The sequence below is a fragment of the Ambystoma mexicanum genome, chromosome 11 (genome assembly GCF_040938575.1).
Source record: "Ambystoma mexicanum isolate Mex_15411 chromosome 11, UKY_AmexF1_1, whole genome shotgun sequence".
In the NCBI taxonomy this organism is placed as follows: Eukaryota; Metazoa; Chordata; class Amphibia; order Caudata; family Ambystomatidae; genus Ambystoma; species Ambystoma mexicanum.
In genome coordinates this window covers 1,287,376,106-1,287,396,433 of record NC_090934.1, presented here as the reverse complement: position 1 = coordinate 1,287,396,433, position 20,328 = coordinate 1,287,376,106, and the positions used below count along the sequence as shown (strand labels likewise).

The 20,328-nt window shown below is 45.4% G+C and overlaps 1 protein-coding gene across 1 annotated transcript in view; it reads right to left on the bottom strand.

Annotated features, from left to right (window-relative positions):
• Positions 1-20,328, bottom strand: part of ATP8B4 (ATPase phospholipid transporting 8B4 (putative)) — a 5,389,235-nt gene that overhangs the window by 2,623,562 nt on the left and 2,745,345 nt on the right. Inside the window, exon 13 of the mRNA XM_069624764.1 lies at positions 975-1,018. Within this exon, the coding sequence (XP_069480865.1) occupies positions 975-1,018 (44 nt within the window). The remainder of the gene's footprint in view (positions 1-974; positions 1,019-20,328) is intronic.

The window sequence follows — 20,328 nt, the reverse complement described above, 5'->3', positions numbered from 1 at the left end:
ATTGCTATTCACATATTTCCTTTCACTAAACCTTTTCGTGTTGGGGAGGTCATTAGCTTTACAGGTTCCTGCATTATACAGGGATTCTGATTTTTCCCAAGGTCTAGGAGTTTATGATTGTTTTCAACCCTATTTACCGGTGTATCTTGTGGATCAGCAAGATGTTTTTCACAACAAGCCCTTACATATTTTGGCAATGTTGAGCCATTCGCCCTAAAGGAAGTCAAATACTGTGTCTCATCCACCGGATTCCTCCCATTGCCCTGGGCCTTTTCTCCTCCCAGGTGATCCTCCCGCAGAATGCCACCCCAAGGTCAGGGTCAGAAAGTGTCTGCCTTTCACTGGCCACCTGGGAGGAGACTTTGGGCAGGGAATTAGTAAGGAATCTGTAGGATTCAATTATGTTCTGTGCCAAATGAAGATTGCTTTGGCTTAGCACTGATTGAGAGCGAGTTTATTGTTGGTACCATTCTCATTATGTCGTCCAGGAAAAGTGCACAAAATTGTGTTTGGCTAAGGTCAGTTTTGGGATGCCCACAGAAAATTATGAAAATATATTTCCAACCCTTTGCAATGATGTCCAATTAGCAAGGTTCCTTCCTTCCCTCCTTCCCTCCTTCCTTCCTTCCTTCCTTCCCTCCTTCCTTCCCTCCTTCCTTCCCTCCTTCTTTCCTTCCTTCCTTCCTTCCCTCCATTGCCTGAACAAATATGTTTGCCAAGATGAATGACCCAGAGGAAGAAAAAACAGACTTCCTCACAGCATATCATCACCTTTCTTTTACTACACTTCCATTGGCAGTGATATCAACGCATGTTTAATAGTGTCCAAAGGAATATTTATTATCATTACTACAGATGCAATCAATCATACAATGCAGGGACATTCTAAACCCACAAAACTGATATTAAATTATTGTATTAATTGAGATTTTGCAGGTTACGTTTCTATACACAATAAATACTGTTGACTGTACCTCAGTAATCTCCACTTTATTCCCAAAACTGTCAGATGCGTCACCTAAAAGATAAAAAAAGATAAAAGATAAAAAAAAAGATTTAGCATAAATACATATCCAAAATATACCCAAAAATATCAGCAAAGAGAAACAAAAAGCGATAGTATTAAAACTCAGAATCCTCTTCCTTCGACCAATGCCCCATTGCATCAATTTCTATCCAGCTACACCAGCGACTTGCCAAAAACAGGTATTGTATCTGCATTTGATCATTCAGTATAAAAGCAATTCTAATACCATGAGTCCACTGAACAGAAGCTCATCCAACAACATTGTGCACTTGGCAACATACTATCCACAAATTGACATGAAACAACCACACATATAGAAGAGTAGCTACATGTGACTATTAAGCTTTGAGCACACTCTAACCATTTTATTTATTTACATGATTGTGTATGCTTTCATTTGGTAGTATTTTCCTCATTTACCTTCTTAATTTTCGAGGAAACAGTTCTCCACAAACCATCCAATAAAGGAAAATCTGCAGCTATTAATCAAATAGATCCTCGTCCAAGACATGTAAAACAGTCACTATTTTATCTACTGTGTCTATGATTTAAAATTAACCTTTTGCGATCATACCAAAAAAAGAATAATATACACAATAATTAATCATCACAACTATTAGACGTAATAAGATCAATTCATCAATTCATAAAACTGCACGTAACCTTTCCATATTTGGTAAGTTTAAAATGAACATTTCATAATCGTCAGAGCAGAGTGTCATGATGCCTACCCCCGGGCATCAGGACCAAGGCCCTCAGCTCCGGGAGCAGGCATCCAGACATTTGATTAAACCTCAGCAGCCCCGGCTAGGGGCTGTGTGGGTTCAGTCCTGGCGCCTTAGGCACCAGGCTCATCATAGAAATCAGTCCTGGCGCCATAGGCGCCAGGCTCATAGACTTTACTTACCTGATGCAGACCATGCTGCAAAAGAGTCCAAGCCTACATAGGCCTGGATGGGACTATTTTGTTACAGGGACTATTTTTTACTCGGGCGTGGCTCTAGGGAACTTCTTACCTGGAACTACCTTGGAGGCTATTTAAACCACACCCGAGCACATGCTTTGCGTTATTCTGCATCCAGCAGCGTGAAGCTCACCGTGCCTACAGCCAGCATCCAGTCTTCTGCCATGCCCGCGTGCCTGCAGCCAGCATCCAGTCTTCTGCCACGCCCGCCTCGAATCCGGAGCTCCTAGAATAAAGAAGAGGAAAAGGACAAGGTTGGAAAACGAACTTATTTCAAATTCCTCACCTTATTCCGGAAGCATTTCATCTCCGGACCTGGAAAGTACATCAGTCCTGCACGCGTCGCTTTGCCAGCTCCAGCACAGCGCCATACTCACCAGTTCACTGCATCTTTCGATCCGGCACTGTCTCCATCATTTCTTCGCCGTAATCCGGCACCTAGGGGACACAAGAAAAAACAAGGTGAGCCAAGGGAATCAACAAATACAACCTCTTACCACCATAGACTTACCTGATTTACCACCGGCGGTATTATTCCATAACTCTCCACATTTTCATATGCCGCATCTGTAAAGAGGGAGAAAAACAACACGTTAATGCATGCAATAGTTACCGGACAGCGTTGGGTAACACAGACTCTTACCTGAACGCCAGTAGCAGCTACGAGACCACCTTCTCACAAACTCAGTTGCAACTTAAGGAAGGAAGGGGACAAGAGTGAACATCGGGCACATTGAACTCTTCGAACTTGATACTTACCAATCCCGCCAGGGACTTCAGAGTCAATACTTACCGGAACTCTCCCAACACCTTCAAAACAGTGAAGTAACTGGTATCTACGTGCTCCTGCAAGACACGCAGGATGGAGAGATCATCTTTTACGAACATAAGGTGAGGTTACTAAGGGGTATCGGAGGTGATTAGTGGGGGAGAGCGAGAACAGTTGGGAGGCCATCACTAAAACCCACAGGTGGCTAATCCCTGTCTCCACTTGCAGGAAAATACTTCTTCGGATCCAGCCGACAAGACTAGGCGGGCCAGTCCAGACAGTCATCTCTGCACTACGCATTACATTGAAGGAGACCGCAGCTGTCCGGGTCCGATCGACACCCCTGTGGGGTCTAAGTGAGCGTAACACAGAGTCTCGTGAGTCTGTGACTATCCTGTTTGCTGTTTGAACTGTGCTGCTGTCAGTCCCCTTTCTATTTCCATTGCCAATTGGGAGGAGTTTGTTGTTAAAAACCCATGCAGCCCGCGAAACGGCGCAGAGTCGGAGCAGAGTCTCGTGAGTCTCTGACTATCCTGTTTGCTGTTTGGACTGTGCTGCTGTCAGTCCCCTTTCTATTTCCATTGCCAATTGGGAGGAGTTTTTTGTTAAAAACCCCTGCAGCCCACAGAGCGGTGTGGCGTCGGAGCAGAGTCTCGTGAGTCTCTGACTATCCTGTTTGCTGTTTGGACTGTGCTGCTGTCAGTCCCCTTTCTATTTCTATGGTCAATTGGTAGGTGTTTGTTGTTAAAAACCCCTGCAGCCCCCAGAGCGGCGCGGAGTCGGAGCAGAGTCTCGTGAGTCTCTGGAGGCTTGTGAGGCTCGAGCTACTAGCGTATCTACCTTTTGGATCGTGCGAAAGAACCCGCTCGGAAGCAGCGCCAGCCGCTCACACGTCTTCAACTACGGTGTGGGTGTGAAGGGGATCTTGGTAATGCTGCTCTACATATGAGCTGGTTGGAAGCCTCGAGCAGCAAAATACAAGTAAGACCCTTTGGCTTTATTCCAACCCTGGCTACTTCTGCCTTGAACCCTGTAACAAATATTGTGAATGAACTAAATTGCCACACAATCTCAAATAGTTTGAATCACACGTATCAAAATGGACGAGAATGTGATGGTGACAGTAGCGATTGTGATTGCGAAGCATCTGTTGCTGATTCTCGTGCAACAGTAGACTGCACGTCGACACCCCGAAGCACAAAGTGCGGCGAGGAACAAGCCCCCTTACGAGACCTGCTGCCAACATTTCTTAATATGCTAAATGGCTGTACGCTGCAAAATCTGGGTGTGTGTAAAACCCGGAACGCGCCGGAACGGGCCGGAACGGTACCCTAACCTATAAAATGGCAGCAAAACTCACCTGAAAATGATGCAAACACACATGAAGAACATTTTGGAAATGGGATAGGTTGAACAATGTGCTGTCATTAACCCATTACTGCCCAAAATCTATATTTTCACACACAAAAAAACCCGGAACGGGCCGGAACGGTACCCTAACATATAAAATGGCAGCAAAAAGCACCTGAAAATGATGCAAACACACATGAAGAACATTTTGAAATGGCAAAGGATGAACAATGTGCTGTCATTAACCCATTACTGCCCAAAATCTACATTTTAACACGAAAAAGTACCCGGAACGGGCCGGAACGCTACCCTAATATCTCAAACGGCAGCAAAACTCACCTGAAAATGATGCAAACACACATGAAGAACATGTTGAAATGAGAAAGGTGCACCAATATGCTGTCATTAACCCATTATTGCCCAAAATTTACATTTTATCACGAAAAAGTACCCGGAACGGGCCGGAACGGTACCCTAACATATAAAATGGCAGCAAAAATCACCTGAAAATTATGCAAACACACATGAAGTACATTTTGAAATGAGAAAGGTGCACCAATATGCTGTCATTAACCCATTACTGCCCAAAATCTACATTTTCACACGAAAAAGTACCCGGAACGGGCCAGAACGGTACCCTAACATATAAAAAGGCAGCAAAAATCACCTGAAAATTATGCAAACACACATGAAGAACATTTTTAAATGAGAAAGGTGCACCAATATGTTGTCATTAACCCATTACTGCCCAAAATCTACATTTTATCACGAAAAAGTACCCGGAACGGGCCGGAACGGTACCCTAACATATAAAAAGGCAGCCAAAATCACCTCAAAATGATGCAAACACACATGAAGAACATTTTGAAATGAGAAAGGTGCACCAATATGTTGTCATTAACCCATTACTGCCCAAAATTTACATTTTATCACGAAAAAGTACCCGGAACGGGCCGGAACGGTACCCTAACATATAAAATGGCAGCAAAAATCACCTGAAAATTATGCAAACACACATGAAGTACATTTTGAAATGAGAAAGGTGCTCCAATATGCTGCCATTAACCCATTACTGCCCAAAATCTACATTTTCACATGAAAAAGTACCCAGAACGGGCCGGAACGGTACCCTAACATATAAAAAGGCAGCAAAAATCACCTGAAAATTATGCAAACACACATGAAGAACATTTTGAAATGAGAAAGGTGCACCAATATGCTGTCATTAACCCATTACAGCCCAAAATCTACATTTTCACATGAAAAAGTACCCGGAACGGGCCGGAACGGTACCCTAATATATAAAACGGCAGCATAACTCACCTGAAAATGATGCAAACACACATGAAGAACATTTTGAAATGGCAAAGGATGAACAATGTGCTGTCATTAACCCATTACTGCCCAAAATCTACATTTTAACACGAAAAAGTACCCGGAACGGGCCGGAACGCTACCCTAATATATAAAACGGCAGCAAAACTCACCTGAAAATGATGCAAACACACATGAAGAACATGTTGAAATGAGAAAGGTGCACCAATATGCTGTCATTAACCCATTATTGCCCAAAATTTACATTTTATCACGAAAAAGTACCCGGAACGGGCCGGAACGGTACCCTAACATATAAAATGGCAGCAAAAATCACCTAGAAATTATGCAAACACACATGAAGTACATTTTGAAATGAGAAAGGTGCTCCAATATGCTGTCATTAACCCATTACTGCCCAAAATCTACATTTTCACACGAAAAAGTACCCAGTTTTCACACGAAAAAGTACCCAGAACGGGCCGGAACGGTACCCTAACATATAAAAAGGCAGCAAAAATCACCTGAAAATTATGCAAACACACATGAAGAACATTTTGAAATGAGAAAGGTGCACCAATATGCTGTCATTAACCCATTACAGCCCAAAATCTACATTTTCACATGAAAAAGTACCCGGAACGGGCCGGAACGGTACCCTAATATATAAAACGGCAGCAAAACTCACCTGAAAATGATGCAAACACACATGAAGAACATTTTGAAATGGCAAAGGATGGACAATGTGCTGTCATTAGCCAATTACTGCCCAAAATCTACATTTTAACACGAAAAAGTACCCGGAACGGGCCGGAACGCTACCCTAATATATAAAACGGCAGCAAAACTCACCTGAAAATGAAGCAAACACACATGAAGAACATGTTGAAATGAGAAAGGTGCACCAATATGCTGTCATTAACCCATTATTGCCCAAAATTTACATTTTATCACGAAAAAGTACCCGGAACGGGCCGGAACGGTACCCTAACATATAAAATGGCAGCAAAAATCACCTGAAAATTATGCAAACACACATGAAGTACATTTTGAAATGAGAAAGGTGCTCCAATATGCTGTCATTAACCCATTACTGCCCAAAATCTACATTTTCACACGAAAAAGTACCCGGAACGGGCCGGAACGGTACCCTAACATATAAAAAGGCAGCAAAAATCACCTGAAAATTATGCAAACACACATGAAGAACATTTTGAAATGAGAAAGGTGCACCAATATGCTGTCATTAACCCATTACAGCCCAAAATCTACATTTTCACATGAAAAAGTACCTGGAACGGGCCGGAACGGTACCCTAATATATAAAACAGGAGCAAAACTCACCTGAAAATGATGCAAACACACATGAAGAACATTTTGAAATGGCAAAGGATGAACAATGTGCTGTCATTAACCCATTACTGCCCAAAATCTACATTTTAACACGAAAAAGTACCCGGAACGGGCCGGAACGCTACCCTAATATATAAAACGGCAGCAAAACTCACCTGAAAATGATGCAAACACACATGAAGAACATGTTGAAATGAGAAAGGTGCACCAATATGCTGTCATTAACCCATTATTGCCCAAAATTTACATTTTATCACGAAAAAGTACCCGGAACGGGCCGGAACGGTACCCTAACATATAAAATGGCAGCAAAAATCACCTGAAAATTATGCAAACACACATGAAGTACATTTTGAAATGAGAAAGGTGCTCCAATATGCTGTCATTAACCCATTACTGCCCAAAATCTACATTTTCACACGAAAAAGTACCCAGAACGGGCCGGAACGGTACCCTAACATATAAAAAGGCAGCAAAAATCACCTGAAAATTATGCAAACACACATGAAGAACATTTTGAAATGAGAAAGGTGCACCAATATGCTGTCATTAACCCATTACAGCCCAAAATCTACATTTTCACATGAAAAAGTACCCGGAAGTGGCCATGGAGAAAGTTGGCTTTGTAGCATCATTGCAAGAACTACAATCGCGGGGAATGGTGATCGACCTGATAGCCACGGACAGACACGTTTCAATTGCCAAGACAATGAGAGAAGAGTACAAAAATATAAATCACCAATTTGACGTTTGGCATCTTGCAAAAACAATCAATAAAAAAATGTCGGCTGCAGGTAAAAAAAAAGATATGCAAGGTATTTCACAGTGGTCCAAGTCAATCAGCAACCATCTTTGGTGGAGCTCAAAAACATGTGGAGGGTCATTGGAAATTCTACTGGAAAAATGGCGGTCAGTAATGCTACACTGTAGCAACGTTCACCGCTGGACCACAAACCAACATTTCCACAATTGTGAACATGGCCATTTGTCCACAGAAGAGGCACGGAAGAAGAAGTGGTTGATTCCTTCATCACCCACTCACAAAGCCATTGAAAAGATTGTATTTGATAAAACTATAAATAGAGATTTGAGGGGACTCACGGAATTCTGCCACACAGGAGATTTGGAGGTGTTCCACAATATGTGCCTAAAGTACAGGCCAAAACGATTGCATTTTGGCATGGCGGGCATGATAAATCGGACTCTTCTAGCGGTCTTGGCACATAACCATAATGTTGGCCGTCAACAAAGTAGGACGACCGGAACTTTAGGGACGCTTCGCTACAATAAGGCCTTCACTAAAAGAAGTAAACAATGGGTGATCAAACCAGTGTTTGAGGATATGCAATATGAGTTTATTGAGAGACTTATTGTTGATGTCCTAGATAGGCACATACATGGAGTTGTGAACGAACCTGTGCAGGGGACAACTGTTTTGCCACCCAACATTGCCTCTGTTCCATGTCCACCTAAAGCAGAGCTCATTGAGAAATACACATCACGGTTTAAATGATTGTAATTTGATTGTCTGTTCTCTCGAGTCTCCTCATGTTGCAGGCCCATTGAATATGTGTATCTATGTAATGTGTAAATAAAAGTGATTTCTCAGTGTACATGCAATGTGTCTCTCCACCCTTGCCCCTCCCTTCACCGTGCAGTAGTCCGAACCACCCGGGTGTCACCTGTGACTCTGCTCTCGAGTCTCCTCATGTCGCAGGCCCATTGAATATGTGTAGCTATGTATTGTGTAAATAAAAGTGATTGCTCAGTGAACATGCAATGTGTCTATCCAACCTTGTTCATTTGCGCATTAAATTAAACCAAACAGTAATATAAATCATTTTTCAAAAAATATAGAATGTCTTCGTATTTATGGTTCTCTGGGGCTGCAAAGCACGCAGACAAAATGCAAAGATGGAGTGTAAATTTCAAGTCCTGTGAGATGGCCTTACACTGAATGTAGCTAACTAGGAATGTGTGCTCGTTCAAAGTGAAGGTCAGCTGCTTTGATTTTTTGCTCGGGTGCCGGAATGGCCCACGACTCAGTATAAGGTTCTATTGTTATTTGACCTTGACAGGCCGGGACCATCCCGAAAGACTTCTTTTTGGGGGTGTGGTGCAATAACGTAAGAAACGATAATGAATAAAATTTCAGAAACGATAGCCATTTAATGTTCGTTCATTAGAAGAAATAACGTCGGCATAGAAGGAGTGGTATTTCGGGGCTGCCCTACGCACAGACACAATGGAAAATGCAAATATAATGTAAGTAACTCTTTAGATGAGTTTATACCGCAATTTAATTACTATACAGTAGCTTTAAAGACGGGTTAAGTTGTACTTGTACGTTCTATGTGGCATATTGTTTTGTACCGCGCACTATCTTGAGGAGAACCATCTCCTTTTACGGAAGCACCTCAAAACCTTCCTCTTTGCTTCTGCTTTCTGTCTCCCTCTCCCCTGCTACAACTGGTCCACTGTCTGCGACCTCGGTCCTGGGCCCTTCCACTCTCCACCTGCACTGCCTCCCTGTCAACCCGTTGCAAATGCCATATTATATCATATCAGTGACGAAGTGGTCCTCTGGCGCTCAGGCGGCTCTGAAAAAGGCGGAGGAGAGGGGGTGGGTTACTGCAAATGACGTATAATACCCAGTTGCACTGTCCTAGCTATGAAATAATTTCCCGACCTAATATATAAAATTAATAATTTTAATAAAGATCTGATGGTGAGACTAATTTCATTTTTTATGTTTTTAAAACAGGTACATCCTTCATTATTGTATGTGTCACGAGTACCAGACACCGGCGGATGGCTTTTATAACCGCCAGTTGCTTCTCCGCGTGAACAACATTACCACCCTGACCATTTTATGGGACGATCGCCAAGTACAAGTATGCCCTTACGCGGTACTAACGGCTAGATGCAACATACAGACCGTTGTGGTGGCCTAGTGCCTCGTTGTTGGAACAGCCATGCGATTATCAGTGCGACCGAAGAGCTTATTTTATCGTAAACCAACACCCGGTGTACTGAACACGAACATCGCTTGCCTCAAGACGAACTATTTTGGATCGAGAGCAAAGAAAAATGCAAATCGCTGAATATTCTCTAAACATTTGATGTCCAATAAATGTACTTTGCCAAATGTACAATCTTGTCGTTTGCTTTTAAACCACAGTTTCATATTCCGAATTGTGGCGCTGTATTGTGAGATGATCTAAGACCCTGTGTACAGCAAAGGAACATCGCGTGCCTCAAAACGAACTTTTTGCAAAGTGAGCAAATAAAATGAAAATCGCTGAATATTCTCAAAACATTTGATGTCAAATAAATGTACTTTACCAAATTTACAATCTTGCGGTTTGATTTAAAAGTACAGTTTCATATTCCCAATTGTGGCGCGCTGTGTTGTGAGCTGATCTGTGTTGATTTCCGGGTTCTGTGTGGAGTCGCGTAGAAGACGCCTGGGCGCGTTTGCCTACGCAGCACAGTCACGTCACGGATAGAGGCGGGGAATATGAATGTTTTGATAAAGTCTGTTTCAGGGGAGGGGGATTTGATTTAGTGCCGCAAAAGCAGGTGAGCCAGGTCGATGGGGGGAAATGATAGGATTATCAGAAAATGGCGGCTGATTTCGAGTGCGTTAATGGACGAAAAGTCGGGTAAGGTCCATAGGAAAGTTTTCTACGATCTACCGAGTTATGCTTAAAAACACATGGCCGAACCGTAGGGACAATAAAAAAAAAGTCCCGGAACTATCCTTTAAGGACAAAGAGCAGCCGGACATTTCTTTGCCTTTTACTGCCAATGCACCTATGAATAGTCCTGTTACTATATGGCCAGCAGGAGCCAGGAAACAACGACGGGTTGACTCAAGTCCAATGCCAATGATCCATTGTTCACAGAACAGAAATAACTCTTGGAAAAAAACAGCATGCCCAAGAGAATACATAAACTCCATGAGCCCCATCAGACGGGACTATAATAATGATGAAGTGAATTCCTCTTCCTCAACAGATGAAACCTCTCTAGAGTGCTCTATCATGGAACGCCAGTATTCTAAAATAAGGCGCTTACAGTTTAAAGCCAACAGAAATCAAGCAATTAAGGAGAACAACATTCAGAATCTGGTCAAGGACTTGCTTAATGACCTCAGGCCATACATAATGTCTTCATTGTCCATATCAATCGCACCAATGATGAAACTGTATGAGCAAATCAATGAAAATATAAAAGACCTGTCAACACTCTCAGCACTAATGATCTCTAAATTAGCAAACGGTGAGCTAGACAACGCTTCCTCGAAGTCTAAAATATGAGATAACATAAGAAGAATCAATGTATCCATCAAAGAGCTTGTAGACCAAAAAAGAAATAATAGCGAAGATAAGCGATTACTGGCAGAGGTGGCCAGAGAAGCGCTGGGCCTCCTCAAACATAACCAATATGTGCATAAGGAAGACAAGGCAAAGTCCCCTGCAAACTCCCAAGATTTGGAGAACAACCTAAGTGTAAACTCAGTGAGCCTGATGATTGATGGGAGTGGCCATGACATTCCTAGAAATCCCAACATAAATTGCACGGACCCTATACAGTTTATAAAAGCCACACAGATGGAGAGAGCACCAACCGTATCCACGGTTCAGCAGGTTCCGTGCAACACCACCCCTGGTCTCTCCATTAGATGTGAAGTAATTGACATAGGGCCTCATTACGAGATTAGCAGCAATGGAAAAACGATGCCGGTAAGGGAATACCAGCACCACATACCGCTCTGGCCCATTACGAGTAGACATGCCGGTATCAGCGCCACCACTGAGACCGTGCTCCTCCGTACCGGCATGGGCGTGGGGACACAGCCCTTTCGGGCTGGCAATACCGGGATGCCGCTAGCAGGAGGACATCACAAGTCACACGGACATGCACCTACCGGCATCCCGAAGCCGGTAATTAGGGATACCGCAATGCCGGCATTGCAGATCACCCGCTAATAGCAATGTGCTGTGTTCCGAACAGCCACAGATGCACACAATCAGCACAGGTGGAGGCAATGGAGTCTGGCCCAGCACAAAAGGAGCACATCCACACACCGCACCCCTTCCCACACCAAAATGATCCCACTTGCAGTTGCGATATTGGGGCTGGAGGACATGCTTGCATTGCTACTCCATGAGTAACAACTACAACAGGCAATACAGAGGAGACGCAGGAGGAGATGCACTGGCAGGCATGCCAAATTGTATCCATGCCCTCCACTGGACCCATGTGGAATTGGTGGTCCCACATGCCATGGAGGTGGCGTACTGCAATCGTAAGCTATACCACTCTGTCAATGTGCAGATAGTATGTGACTCCAGCAAGTTCATCACACATTGCTGTGTCCGATATCCTGGTTCAACTCATGATTCAATGGTCCTGTGGAACTCCACGATACCACGCTACATGGAGCGACATGCTGGACGACGTGCCTGGCTGCCTGATAAGTTGCATGACAGGCACATGGCAGTGTAATGGGGGTGGGGAGAGATGCATACACCACCCGGGTGAGAATGGGGTGGTGACTGGACAATGCCCATACTGCAAAACACTGTGCCCCAAAACATCCCAAACTGAACATGACACCTAAACGTCATAGAAATGATGGAAGCTGCATACCTATGCCAATATGCCAGACTTGCAACCAGCTCACATCCCTCAACATGTCCACTGTACATCATCAGACCGTACCCTCTGTAACACAATGCAGCAACATGCTGTGAGTATGCACAATGTACATGACCGCAGCAAAACACAACACAGGACATGCATCCATGAGTGTGCAAAAATCAATCCCACCAAGGAAATACACTGATTGTCACTGGCCCACCACCACAGTAGTGCTGCATGTCACCATGGGAATAATAACCGATGAATGACAAATCAAGATGAAACTTGTGCCAATGCTGCTAATAAAAATACATACGAATCACTCCACATCACCTATATGATTGCAAATACAGAGGTAGGCATCCACAGTGCATGAAAACCAGCAAGGAAGTGGACACCCTACATCATCTGGACAACGCAACTCACACCTGTAGACCATGGAACAGCACACATTGTGGCAAATAAACATGTGTGCAGACATCCAGGGACATGTGCATGTGAACAACAAATAGCTGCAGGCATGAGAGTGGTAAGTGCAGGTGTCATGGTAGGAATTGACTCACATATACCTCATTTTGCTCCCATGCAGGTGTAATCCAAAAGTGATTATGAAATCCTTCAATAACCTCTTAAGAAACCCTCAATTCCGAACTCTTAAGGCCAAACCTTGCCACATTATGTAAACATGTTGGAAGCTTGAACAAATGCTACTGCTCTCTATAAATTATGTCAGCCATAAAGCTATGTAGAAAACATAGGAGTATATTTTGTTTTTCTATGAATGTCTTTAGAATATTATTAATGACATAAATAAATTACAACAGTAATAAAGATTATAGTCCGGACTGTGCAATGCATTTTACATACTGGCTGCATGTACCCTTAAATCTTCGTTTTTTGGTAAACAAACTTTATTAGGTTACAAAGTTAAGTGAGTTACAACTATGCAATCAAAGCGTATTTTAGTGTAAGATCAAACAAAAGAGGAAAGGGAAGGAAAATATGGCAAAGATAGGTGTGACGGTGAATCTCATTTATATAAATTCATCATCAACCAAACAGTTCATCGAATACATTCTACATCTCTGCGTAGTCTTCTAATGCTTTACGTCTTTTGTAAGACACTTTTTAATTAGCTGAAAGAATAGCTAAACTATGTATGTAACAAGTCATCACAAGAAGGCTTAGGGCCTCATTACACGGATGGCGGTAGGGATTTACCGTTACCGGTAATGGAATACCGGTAACGTTAAATCCCCATGCGGATCACGACCCGGCACACCGCTATTAGCGGCATCGCAAATTACGGTGCCACTAATAGCGGGCAGGCCGTGTGCGCGCGACCCTCCATCCCGTAAATTACGCCATGCCGCTATTAGCACAGCATCACAAGGCCAGTGGACATGCTAATAGCGGCATGGTAAATCCACCCAAACCCCTTACCGCCATGGTGCTAATACCGGCATCGCGGACCACCCGTTAAGAGGAATGAGCAGTGTTCCCACCTGCCACAGGTGGACACAATCAGCACAGGTGGAGGCAATGGAGACTGTGGCAGCTCAAAAGGAGCACACCACACCCCTTCCCACACAAAGATGGTTCCAATACTGGCAGCAATACATGGCCTGGGGGACCTCATTGCAGCGCAGCTGATACTACAACAGGCAGCACAAAGGAGACGCAGGAGGAGGAGGAGGAGGAGGAGGGCAAGACAGGCACAGCAAGCACCACAACGGCACCTATTCATACCACAGAGGCACCCACCAATCCCCAGGATCAGAGCCAGTCCATTCAACCTAACCCCTGAGCAGATACACACCCTGTACCGTCTGGACAGGGTTACCATCACCAGCATCGTGGACATGATCCACGACGACATTGTGAGCCTCATAGACATCAGAACTGCCATCCCCCCGCTACTGAAGGTGGTGAGTGTGCTCCACTTTCTGGCCACAGGCACCTACCAGCATACAGTGGGACACATGCATGGCATCTCACAACCAGTATTCTCACGCACGCTGAACCAGGTACTCGATGCACTCCTGAAGCATGCACCTGAACACATATCCATGCCACGGACTGCCCAGGAGATTGCAAACACAAAAGTTGGCTTCTATTCACTGGCAGGCATCCCAAGTTGCATTGGGGCCATCGACTGTACACATGTGGAATTGGTGGTCCCACATCACAATGAAGTAGTGTACCGAAACAGAAAGCAATTCCACTCTATCAATGTCCAAATGGTATGTGACGCCAACAAGATAATCACACATTGCTGTGCCAGATTTCCAGGATCAACACATGATTCCATGGTCCTGCGGAACTCAACTATCCCACGCTACATGGAGCGACACCCCGGACAACGTTTGTGGCTACTCGGTGAGTAGCAGGGCAAGCACATGGCAACGTGATTGGGGGGGGGAGAGAAACATACTGCAACTGGGAGTGATTGGGGGGGGGAGATACATACTGCAACTGGGAGTGATTGGGGGGGAGATACATACTGCAACTGGGAGTGATTGGGGGGGGAGATACATACTGCAACTGGGAGTGATTGGGGGGGAGAGATACATACTGCAACTGGGAGTGATTGGGGGGGGGAGATACATACTGCAACTGGGTGTTGACTGTCGTCCGTAGGAGAAATGGACATACAGATGTACACCAATGTGCATCCGGGAAGGCCACGATGTACTTGAGAAGAACCCACATGCAATTTGAAGCTGCACAACATCGACAACAATGCAGGTTGCTAAATATCACACATCCATCCACATTGAACATCCTACCACGCCACATTTCACACGAATCTGCAACATGGCGTCAAGATAGTAATACACAATCAGCGCAGCACAACATCAATCCAGCAATGCGCACTTGAATGCATGCAAAGGGATCACCCCTAGACATAGCACTGAACCACACACCTATAGCACCACTGAAGTGATGCCTCACAGCATGGCCACATTGGTGTCAGAATGTCAGTACACTCGCAGTGTGGTACCAAATTTGCCTGGGACAGGGACACCTAAGACCTGGCCTCACCAAGAACATGTCAAATACTGTTGGAGGCATTAATGTTGCATTACTACTTGCAGGGTCAACCTCCCCCTTGCACGTTGCTGCCACACAGACCATCTGCATGTATGCTGTCAATTCAGTACTTGAATCACAATGCAATGTCAATTAGTGTGATGTGAACAGGCCGCTCTTGAGGTGAACAGTAACAGGACCCTGTTCATTCCCCCATACAGGTGATGCGGGCTATCCCCTGAAGACCTGGCTCCTCACACCTGTACGGAACCCACAGAACAGGCACGAGGAGGAATACAATCGTGCACATACCCGTACCCGCATCGTAATCGAGCAGACTTTTGGACTTTTGAAGTCACGTTTTAGGTGCATTAGCAGGTCTGGTGGTGCTCTCCTGTATGGACATGAGAAGGTGGCCAGGATCACCATGGCATGTGTCATGCTGCACAATATGTGTATCAGATGGAATGTGCCACTGCCCCCCTGACGTTGAAATAGAAGCACCTGATGAGGATGATGATGGTGATGAGGACGGAGGTGAAGGGGATGCAGGTCTTGCAAGAGGGGATGGGCAGGAGGGACGTGCTGTGAGACAGCATCTGATCAACCAAATATTCTGAGGAACATGTTTTCGTACTGTCACATGGTAATGGGGAGTAATGCACTGGTGTATGTTTTCGAGCACACAATGGACCCTGTCCCCAATAAAGTACACACACACAATGAAGTTGTCCAAGCCAGTGTTTAGATCAGAAACCAGTGTATTGAGTAACATTAAGGTGTGAAAGTGCAAGTCCCAAAACATCCCACCACCCTTCCCCCCACCCCCACAACAGACCCATAACACCCTTCCCCCCACCCCCACAACAGACCCATAACACCCTTCCCACCCCCCCCCCACAACAGTCCCTCATGTGTTTGCCAAGTTTGCCCTGGCCTATGCACACATAGGGATCTCTATCGACCCCCTATTTTTAATAGTCCTCGGGGGGATTCAGAGGGCTGGCAGATGTGCGCCTGGTGGTGCGCGTTGAGCGACGGAGGGGCTTGTTTGTCTCGACCCAGAAGATGAGGATGGGGCAGACTGGCCTTGTTGGGAAATGTGGCGGTCCATAGTGTCAGCCATGCGTACCAGGACCTCCCTGAGCCTCCCTATCTCATCGCACAGCCTGTTGGTGTTGGCGTCCATCCGCTCTGTGGAGTGCCTCAACGCCTCCACGATGTTCTCACTGCGATTGGCAGCCTCCTCAACATGCTGGCCAACCAGCACAGACAGCTCTTGTTGGCGCTGCAGGATGGTGGTCAATTTGAGGCCAGTGCTGGGTGACTGTGCCCTTGAGGCTGTGCCCTCGGATGCATCCACTACAGCAGGTGATGCCAACATGGGGGACATGATTGCAGGGTTGGTGTCCTCAACTGTGGAATCAGACGCAGGGGTCTGGAATGGCACTGGCTCTGGTGATCCAGGGGGGCTTGGGGTGTGCATCTCCATGGCCTGGTCTAGGGTGTCCTCCAGATCGGATAGGGGGGCAGTGGCGGCTGCCTCACCAGTGGAGCTTGCCGCAGCTGATGGTGGGCCCTCGGTGGCTGGCATCGGTGCGGGTGGGGGCCGCAGTTGGTGGTGCAGCTAGTACTGCCGTGGCAGTGGCACTCCGACGAAGTTTGGCACTCGTCTGGTGGGGCCTGCCCCCCTTGCCCCTTGATGTTGTTGGGGTATCCGCCGGCTCCTGTGCCCTTGGCCTCTTGCATGTAGCTGTTGCCTGTGTTGCATCAGCGGCATCCTCCCCATCTGTATGTGAGCATGTCAGGGACGAGACGGGGGATGGCATTGGTTGCGTTTCAATATACTTGATGCAGATTACATGAATGATGCAGTTGTGGCAATTGGGACTTAGTGGTTGTGGATGCAGGTGATGTGCCAGTTCAGTGCCTCATCCATGCATGGTTGTGTTTGGGACTTGTCTGTGGTGTTGTGTGCATGTGTGTGTGTGTGGGTCTGACACAGGCATGGTGAGGGATGGATGCATGTGTGGATGTGTGTCCATGCATGAAAGGAGTCTGTGCTCACATATGGGGGGTACAGTACATTCACATCGCATCCTGTCATGTGTACACTCACCTCCATCAGAAGTGGTACCCACGCCGAGCTCCATGCTGCCTACTCCCTCTATTGACTCGACGGCAATCATGTTAGCGCACGTCTCCTCCCATTCCTTCATCCGGATTGGGGATCCATCTCCACCAGCACTGGCAATGCGGTGGTTCTCAGCCAGGATGCCCCTCACCCGCAGCCTGAGGTCGTCCCACCTCTTCCTGCATTCGCGCACAGTGCGCGTGCTGGTGCCCACTGCACTAACTTTGGCAGCGACCTCCTCCCAGATGGCTTTCTTCCTCAACAGGGTTGGCCGGCGCATGTCATTCGCGAAGACCACCTCAGCATTCTCCGCAAGGGTCTGTGTCAACATCACCAATTCCTCATTGGTGTATTTTTCTTTGCGCTGCCTGTCAGTTGATTTCTTGAGTGCCTTTGGCATGATGCAGGTGTCCACAATTGTTTGGCATGGCTCACGAATCAATACAGGTCCAGGGGGCAGAGGATGGCAATGGATTGTGTTTTTAAAGATGGCCGCCGGGCTCTTTCCCGTTCCGGCGCGATGACGCTATTTCCGGTTCCGCAATTTTACGGTCACCGCTAATAGCGGTGACCGTTAATAGCGGTGACCGCTAATGGCGGTCACCGCAATTTGCATGTAGCGTGAGGGCGGAGGTGCTATCTGCACTTTCGTCAAAGCCGGTAAGGGACTTTTTTGGGACTTTTGCGGCATGGCGGTAGGGTCATTACCGGCATGGCGCTATGCTCGTGTCCGCGTACTCGTAATGGTACGTAATTAGCGCCCTCTTACGAGGGCGGACACGTTAATAGCGCCATGCCGCTAATATGCGGTTTTTAGCGCACAACGTGTAATGAGGCCCTTAGTCTTACTTTTCCACAGACGTACAATTTGTTTCTTTGCCAAAGTAAGAGCACTGTAAGTCTATTTTTGGTTTGCTTCTGACAAACCTTTGAGACTGACCCCAAGACTTGGGAAATGATAAATCAACCACTAATTCAATTCTGCAAATAACCTCCTCCCAAAGATCTTTTACTTTGCTGCAATTCCAGAACCTATGGATCATCTATTTCTTTCTTACATACTGTGGCTGAATAGAGGAAGGAGTCAGGCACACATTGGACATTGCAAAGCTATTTTATTTTAAATAATAAGAAATAACTGCCTAACTGGCCCTATTGCTATGGGAATGGTCTGTACCTAACAAAACTAAATAAGGGTGCTCGTCTACTGTCAGAAGTCCAAAAGAAATGTCCACAGTCCATTAAATCTATTCCTATCTGACCCTACCACTAAACGTAGTAACTAAAGATTGCCAGCCTATATAACCTCTGGCACAATCTCTTTGGCCTACTATCTTGGGCTTTCATTCAGGGATGTCTCAGCACAACAAGTCTTGGTTATCTCAGTATTTGGAAATAAGTCAATGGGTAATATTGGCAGAGGCGTAGACAGGGTAGGGCCTGAGCGGGCAAGGCCCAGCCAAAATCTGTAAATGTGACAGTGGGCATTCAAAGTGATTTGCAAAGTATTTTCCTAATTCATTCCAATGTTCAGCAAATCTGATACTTGTCAACTTCCTAGGTGGTACACAAAACACACGTTTGTGTCTTCTCAGTGCCTCACGCTCAATATTGCAATTACTTTCACTTATGACTTGTAGTCCCGGTTGCCTTCCCTTTTCTAGCTTTATCGCAGTACCTTCATTCCACAGGGCTAGGTTTACGGGACCTGGCGTCTGGGTTGAGCAGCTTACTTGTGGCTCTGCCTCTGCTTTATCGACTCCACCGTGGAGTTGCTCCAGACATCTCACTCGGTCTGCTTGTTCAGCATTACACTGCCGAAGGGAGGTTTTGTTCCTCCAGTTTCTCTGGGTTTTCAGCGTCATTGGTCGGGCTCCAGGCCCACCACTGACTTCCTGTGGTCACGTCACCACAACGGACAGTCTTCTGGAATCTGTCATGACAGCAAGTTTGTTGCACTCGTAACACCCGGCTTCGGGCGTTCCCTGCTGGTGTTCGCTTCCTCGTTGAGGAAATCAAAATTCAATAGAGAATTACCAGCAAGAATCTGCCCTAATCTCCATATTCCAGAATTCAGCCAAGAACTCCAGGAGATCATTTTATTATTAATTTGTATTGTTTCGTTCTTCCATATGCAGTAAGCCTCACATAGTAGGTATTGAGTCTTTCCAGCACTATTACATTTGTGCCATTCTTGTATTGTATGCTTGATCGGCAGTGGGTAGACTGTACCAATATATTATTATCATGAATAATAAGCAATCTAAGGGAGTAGGACTAATTTAAGCCGTCTCAATGTTTGCCCAATTTGGAATCTCAGTTGATGACAAGTTAGGGCAATGACTCATCACCTGTAAAGAATATGCTCTGTTATACAGTACAATCTATGGAAAACCAAATCCTGCATTACTGAAAGGTCTTTTGAACACTCTACGGGGGATCTTGGCTTTTTACCTTCACTGCACCAGACATTTCTAAAACCTTTGTGGATATCGCCTTGTATATTACTGGGTAGTTGTTATGGGAGCATGCTGAAAATGTACAGAGGTTTTGGTAATAGAGTCATCTTAATAGAACCTATTTTACCCCTTAGCGTGAGGTTCAGTTTTCTCCATTTTTGGCACAGAATTTGCATTTCTGATCATTTAACCTGAATATTTTTAATTAACAAATGTTGTGTGTCACGCAATATCAGGTTACCCAAGTATTTAAAACTCTGGTCTGCCCATTTCAGG